At 45.7% G+C, this 7,078-nt stretch overlaps 1 protein-coding gene across 1 annotated transcript; it reads left to right on the plus strand.

The window, feature by feature from the left end:
• Nucleotides 1-5,631: 5,631 nt before the first annotated feature.
• Nucleotides 5,632-7,078, plus strand: LOC1271871 (pupal cuticle protein G1A). Its single transcript, XM_310726.5, has 4 exons — nt 5,632-5,784; nt 6,108-6,372; nt 6,469-6,643; nt 6,714-7,078. Exons 1-4 carry the CDS (start codon nt 5,773-5,775, stop codon nt 6,796-6,798), a joined length of 537 nt encoding a protein of 178 aa, XP_310726.4. The 5' UTR covers nt 5,632-5,772; the 3' UTR covers nt 6,799-7,078.

A 7,078-nucleotide genomic window follows, 5' to 3' on the forward strand; every position in this document is an offset into this window, starting at 1 on the left:
CGGGCCGATAATTCCTAACGATGGCGGTTGTTCGATTTCTACCAGATGCTCCATTTCGTACGCCGGATCCGTTGCCGGGCTGTGCAACAAAAGGGCTTAGGGTTTCGCAGATGGTTGAGCGAGAAGCAAACAAACAAATAAACAAACAAAAAAAAAAAACACCTCCAACAAACACCACCAGACAACGATTGCTTTCCGTGAATGTTTCGGTCTGGAATATCGCATCAAAGCATCCGAATCACGGCCCTGCCGGTTTCAGCATTTCCATTCGCAGACTCCCCAAACCCAATCTAGCGAATCCTTCGAGCCCGATCGTTTGTGCATGCATATTTACCCTATGCAATGCGATCGAAAAAATCAAACCCGAAATCGAAACTTTTTTTTTGCGGGGCTGGCTGGGTGGCTGTTTTTCACGTCCTACTCCTCTCTCGCTCTCTCTCTCTCCCTTTCTCTGTCGCGGTGTTTGGGTTTATCCAGGGACTCAATCAAAAAGGGAATCTCCCTTTTTTCGTTGTTGCCATTTGTTTTGCGTTCACTTTTGCATATCGGTTTGCCCCTGTCGTCGGCCTGCTGATACTGATCCTAGGCCCGCTCGCTCGCTCACGTCACGATGCTTTGACGAGGATGTCGGGGTTTTTTTGTTGTTGTTATTGTCGCTACACGCCACACGAGGCGGCCACACTTTCCCCGCTTTCGCGGTCCGCGCATCGATTACGCGCCCCTCGGAATGTAGTTGTGTGGTGATTTTAATATTTATAGCGCCCGGGATTTAAGTGTGTGTGTGATTTATTGCTGTCAAATGGGTGGCAAATGCCTGCCGCCTCAATGAATAGGCAAATACGCGACCGGGGTGCTCCCGTGGTGCAACACAGGAAGGGCAATTTGGAGGTTTTTGGAGTGCCCTTTCCATTCGTTGGTATGCTAGCGTTTTGCTCGCAGGAGCTGAAAAGGTATTTAAAAGTGAAAGTATCATAAGCATGATATATGCGAGCGATATGTGTGGGCGGGCGCTCGGGAAGAAAACAGAAAAAAAACGGAAGACGTTTGATTGTGATATGCAGACATGTACCGCACGCACAGTGGGACTTACTGAGGTTATTGAGTGGGTGTTTTTTTTTTTTGAGGGGGAGGATGCGGAAAAATATGCGCATCGAGGGGCTGGAGCATTCATAAATTATTTCCGCTGCTCGTGCGCTTGGCACACATCAGAAGTCACACAGGAACGTGTTGCGTTTGGAAGTTTTTGTTGTTGTTGTTGCTCGAATGCAAATGGAGAGACTCACCAAACTGCCCTTTGCTGGGTGGTTCACTGAGCAGCGTTGATGCTTTAATCTAAAAACAAGCCCACACACAAACGGCAAGCGCTACCGTGTGTCAATGTTTGCTAGAACGCCGAAGGATGGTTGACAGAGCATGGTTTCGTGTGGCCCACGTTTAAGAGCTTTTTCAGTTTTATTTAAATTTGTCAAAAAAGACTTGACTCGCTTTAAATGCGCTGTCTTCGAGAGCCTTTAATAAGGCCGGCGATGATTGTATAAACAGATATTCAGCATTTTCGTCGAAAATTCGATTTTTTTCTTTTGAAAGACAATCAATCAGGCTGTAACAATGGCTGTAAATGGCCCTCAACAACGATATTTGCGAAGCAATCCTGCTCTAACCGTTCCAATCACAACCTGTATGAGTTTAATCTGTTGCTTATTGTGCTTTGCAGTCAGTTCCCCTTAGCCGCTTGGTTTTACTGTGTGAAACAAGCCTTTTGCTTTTACATTTTTAGAACATTTCATTCACATTTGCTTCTTTCAGAAAAAATGATTTCATTGGCTGTAATCGGCAAACACTTAGGGTAAATGTACCCGAAAAAGTTGTGCAGCTTGTAGCGTTGCAGATGATTTTTAATTAATTCAAAGTGTCAAGATATTAATATTTTCACAGAGAGAAATTAAAATACGTTTTACTTTGTACAGTTCAATATTTTTTGTACAATTAAACACAACAAATCTACACTTATTTTGAAGAGCTTTGAATCTTATTTCATATGAAAAGCGATGATTACTGACAAGTGTGATTCCGAAATGTACAATGTAGATGTAGAGTTGTTTACCCAGACCTAGAAAAGGTGTGCTTGATTTCAGATCAATTTTGCACTCACAGCAGGATATGCAAATTCCAATTGCATCCGATTCTGGCAATACGAGTGGCTTATAAGAATTCTGTTTGTTTCCTAGAATAAACAGTTTTTACTGACTCCAAGACTGGAAATACTAGAGAAACATGTGTGTTTTATGTACCAATAATGGCAACAACAAAACAAAGCAATTGGAATATGTTTTATCTTCGCAATCACAACCATTTCTACCATAAAACACATTAATTTTACGAAAAATTACATATTTTTTGTGACTGATTCGTTGTACTTATAATGGTGTATAATATAAATGAAACTTAGTTGCGAAGCTCTTTTCGTATGAATTGCAAGGATTGTGTACCTATAAAGGGACTATGGTAAAAAAAAAAACACTTAAAAATGCATAAATATGGTCAAAAGGCAAATAATTTTAGTAAAACAATAACGTTTCATAACAGTTATGTTGAAAAAATAGTAATTGCGTGGTTATGTGGTCATTTAGAACGGTAACAGAAATATGAGTTTCGTTATGAAATCCTATAGATTTTGGAAAAATATTGACACGTTTCACAAAATAATAGATTTTCGGTCACTAAGTAACGGAATGGTCCCTTTTATCTTTTAAACCCTTTGTGAAAAGCTAAAAAAACATTTCACACTATCATAAATAACGTGATTACTTTTAATTTACCGTATGGACCGCATTTTAGTGCAATACCACCACTATAGGTACGTTTACCTTAGTTCTATAAAAACCAACAGCTAAACAATCGTAGTTTTGTAACCATTTACAGCTGTAATAAAAACTCGGGTTTCATGTTGAAATCCAAAGGATTTCAGAATCATGTTGACACAATCCACAAAGTAATGGATTTTTTGTCCAAAATGATAGCAAAGGCTGTGTTACTTCCAGTGGTTGCTTGGCTTGATTTGAATTTAGTTTACATCAATAGAATGGTTATCACATCGGTTCGCAACGGCGACTTAGTTTGGCATGTTTTGAAAGGTAAGGAGAAGAACGATACAAACTACAGCCAGAATTCAGTAGATAAACGCTTTTGCATGGAGTTTCGAGATTGTTTCTTACATATGATCTAATTTTTTGGCTGAATCAAAGCTAAAGAATGTCATCTACGACGGGTGAGGAAGTTTTCCCAAAAAATGAACCAGGATGCCTCAATGTCAGAATATAGGTATCCTAATTCAGGGGACTGCCACTGTAGGTCCGCATACATAAAAATGTTGTGGCAACATTTCTACAGAAAAGTTACTGCATCAAATAACCCTCTTCTTACTGGGGTTTACAGGCTTTTGGGACTTATTAAGAACCACGCTGACGGATAGTAAATCCATGCTTGGACGGGTGAAATTCCATGGGATCAACAGGGGCACTGAATCAGATTCTCTTTATGTGTCCCTTGGAGTTAAAGGTCATCTTGAATTTGCGTTGTCTCTTCAAAAAACCCTTTGCATGCATCCTAAAGTTATTGAATACCTCCGAAATTATCTTGCGTAACCCTGTAACCGGACCAAATCAACTAGTTTCCACAAGACCACAGAACATTACGCACTCACCGAAATAGCCAAATTGTTTCTAAATTAACTAAATTTAATTAAGTTTTAATTATTATGCCACACGAAATTGCTTCTAAATTATCGCCCTAACAAACTTGCTAATGATTTGTTTTCGTAGTATTGTAATGAGTTAGGCGATAGCTACGGTCGCCATATGATGAGCGTACAGCTGTACCTCAAGTATCGTCGCGGTAGGTCAGTTTTTACTGACATAAGCCGAGGTGGAATAACACTTTTGTTCGAAGCGGACTTTTCAACACTTGATCGTCCAGGCGATCATAGAAACCTTTAGGAGGTTTCCCTTACTGGAAACGTTGGAGTTTAGAAGCCTTACCTTGGGTAGGGGGACATAACTAAACTCTTGAAATAAGTTGGAAGGCGAAGTATTAGGAAGCGTAACGTCCTATCTTGGCAGTCCGAACGAATCTGACTTGCCACGGTCGGAATTGGTTTTATTTATACTCAGTGGGTTTCGAAATATTGGTTTTGGAATGTGTTTTTGTCCTAATTAAAGGTTATTGATATGAGGTACAATTAATACATTTTATTGGAGTGAGGTGTCTGTCAATTTGTACCTATGCTGCGCTTTTAGTGTTTTTACAAAGGTTCTGGAAAGTTTCAACTGTTCTAGCCAAAGAACGAGTGCGTTCGTCGATCTTTGCCTACACTGCGCTTTTAGCAATAAGTTGCTATGCGTCTCTGTTTGTCCACTTTGCCGCAGTAACGCTTGAATTGCTTATGTTGCGCATTTCGGTTGTTTTCGATAAATGTCTCAATGGTTTTTTCTATGAACGGTATGGTCTGGATGTGTTGCTATGGTGTGGATTGATTTGCTGATGTGTTATAATGAATGTGTTGCAATGGTGTGATTTGGCTTTCCGAAGTGTGTTACAAAGTGTCTATAGCTGATAGTGTGTATTATAATAAGTTCTGTATAGCAGATATGCTACAGTATCGTCTTCCGACATTCTCGTCACATAGATTCTAAAAAAGTGAACCACTGTTTAGAGCTAATGTACAAAACCTCGGTTGAGCTTTCGTCTTCGATTTAACTTCCTTTCGCTCTCAGGCTTATACTCGAAAACCGATCATCAGCGACCTTTTCAAGCGAACGGATTTGCCGCTGCTCATCCCCATCGTGGAAAAATTGCCCATCGCCAGCAGCGAACCCAGGCACGGAACGACCTACATTGTGGGCCCCGGTTCGCGTCGCCCTGTTTACCCCAGATCGACAGCGATCGACCAAAGCGGCGAAGGTGCGGCCGTACCGCCACCAAAGCAGTGCTCACACTCAAGGGGAATGGGAATGGGCGTCGGTTATGATTTGCCACCCCGAGCCAGCCAGCCAGCCAGTCAGTCTTGACGGGATCTCGTTTATTTTTTCTACTCTCTGTTGCTGTTGTTGTTGCTGCTGCGGTGTTGGACCAACATCCTCTAACAAACGTGCGGTCGGGCGCCGATAGAAAAGCGAAAGTACTCACGTGCGGTGCATATGCACCAGTTCGAGTGCGCGCACGCGTGTGTGTGTGTGGTGCATTGTGCAGTGCTGCCGAAAGCCGGTTCTAGCCACGCGCGCGTTGACCTCCAGCAGCAGCAGCAAAGGCAGCAGGCACGCCCTAGAGGCGCGTTGCTGCGTGTGCGTATTGCGTAGAGGCGTTGGGTCACCCCGTCACATCCCTCCTCATACACACACTCACCCGGGGTGGGTGATCTGATAACCTGGGTTTCGGGCGACACCCAAAACCCCCTCGGCCCCTCGGTCCCGTAATGTGCGAAAAGTGAACGTACGCGTGCGAGTACGCAGCGCTTAGATAAGTTCTTGCGCGAACTCCCCGTTCATTCTGGGGGGCTGATAACCCGACCGAGCGAAAGAGGGGCAGAGCTAGGGGGGGGAGGGGATTCTGCGAAGACAGATTTCGCCGAGCCGCAGGTCTGGCGGGTGCAACCGTATAAAAGCGCCCGGCCGACGGGTTTGGCAGCATCAGTTCATCGGCTCCGTTCTGCAAACGAGTGTGTGCAAAGCCCTTCAATCAACTCGCCCAATCAAACCAACCAACACCAACTGCAAAATGGCCTTCAAGGTAAGTTGGTCCCGTGCCAGCCAGCGGGATTTACGGGCAGGAACGCTCCGAAACGCTCCCGAACAGTGGTGTGCCATCTGCGAAACTCCCTAAGACATTCTGAGAGAAGTCCCAGTGTTCTCCAAAATTCTCCAAAATTCTCCAAAATTCTCCAAAATTCTCCAAAATTCTCCAAAATTCTCCAAAATTCTCCAAAATTCTTCAAAATTCTGACAGTTTGTCCTAGGGAGTGTGTACGGTTGCGTGTCTGTGTGTGTCCGTGTGTGTGTGTGATAGTGATTCTGACCCATCTTGCTCTATTCCATTGTCTCTCCTGCTGGCAGTTTGTCATCCTTGCTGCGCTCGTGGCCGCCGTCAGTGCCGGTGGACCGGCCGCCTACTCGATTGCCGCGCCGAGCGCCGACTTCCACTCGGTCGGTGCGTCGCACGAGCACACCGTCAAGGGCCTGTACGGCCAGAACGTGCTGTCCCAGTACTCGAAGGCCGTCGACTCGGCGCACTCGTCGGTGCGCGTGCACAGCTCGCGCCTGAGCAACGACGGATACGCGTACGCCGCCCCCGCCGTTAAGTACGCCGCCCCCGCCTACGGTAAGCAACGATGGACCGGTGACGTTAGCTTTCACTTCTTCGTCTCTCCACTCGTAGCGTAACACTTATCGTTCTAATCGTTGTCCCGCCTCACAGCTGCCCATTATGCTGCCCCGGCCGTCCACTACCCGGCTGCCGCCCACTACGCTGCCCCCGCCGTCCACTACCCGGCTGCCGCTCACTACGCCGCTCCGGCCGTCCACTACGCTGCCCACGCCCCGATCGTTAAGGCCGCCTACCCCGCTGCCTACGCTGCCCCGCTGGCCTACAAGTAAGTTTCGTAAGGGGGGGTACGGGAACAAAAAGGGTCTTTACTCTAAATCTTCCCCGGTTGTTTGCAGGACTCCGCTGGCCGCTCCTGTAGCCGCCGTGCACGGTGGATCCGTGGTCCAGTTCGCCGGTCTCGGTGCCAGCTACGCCTGGTAAGGCCTCCCACTGACTGCATCGCACGCACTGATACCAACGATGATGATGATGATGACGACGACGACGTCGCACTAGCTCGGCAGTAGCAATAGCTTTACAGGAGAGTCAAGTCACACAGACACACACACAGACAGATAGCAAAAAACAGTTAGCAGCTTAGTAACTAAGTTCTTCTTAGCAACCACTGTGCATTTCGGGTGAACAGCCCCCTCGAGCAAGGATGCGAATAAATGTGAGACACAGTGGCACAGGCAGTAGGTACTGCCCGGACGTAAGACAA

Source organism: Anopheles gambiae, chromosome X, assembly GCF_943734735.2.
Source record: "Anopheles gambiae chromosome X, idAnoGambNW_F1_1, whole genome shotgun sequence".
Lineage (NCBI taxonomy): Eukaryota > Metazoa > Arthropoda > Insecta > Diptera > Culicidae > Anopheles > Anopheles gambiae.

What these genes read in the sequence shown, in the direction of transcription:
- LOC1271871 (XM_310726.5), top strand. An exon ending in GTACGCCGCCCCCGCCTACG is followed by an intron (nt 6,373 to 6,468) that starts GTAAGCAACGAT and finishes CCCGCCTCACAG; the next exon opens with CTGCCCATTATGCTGCCCCG. An exon ending in GCTGCCCCGCTGGCCTACAA is followed by an intron (nt 6,644 to 6,713) that starts GTAAGTTTCGTA and finishes GGTTGTTTGCAG; the next exon opens with GACTCCGCTGGCCGCTCCTG.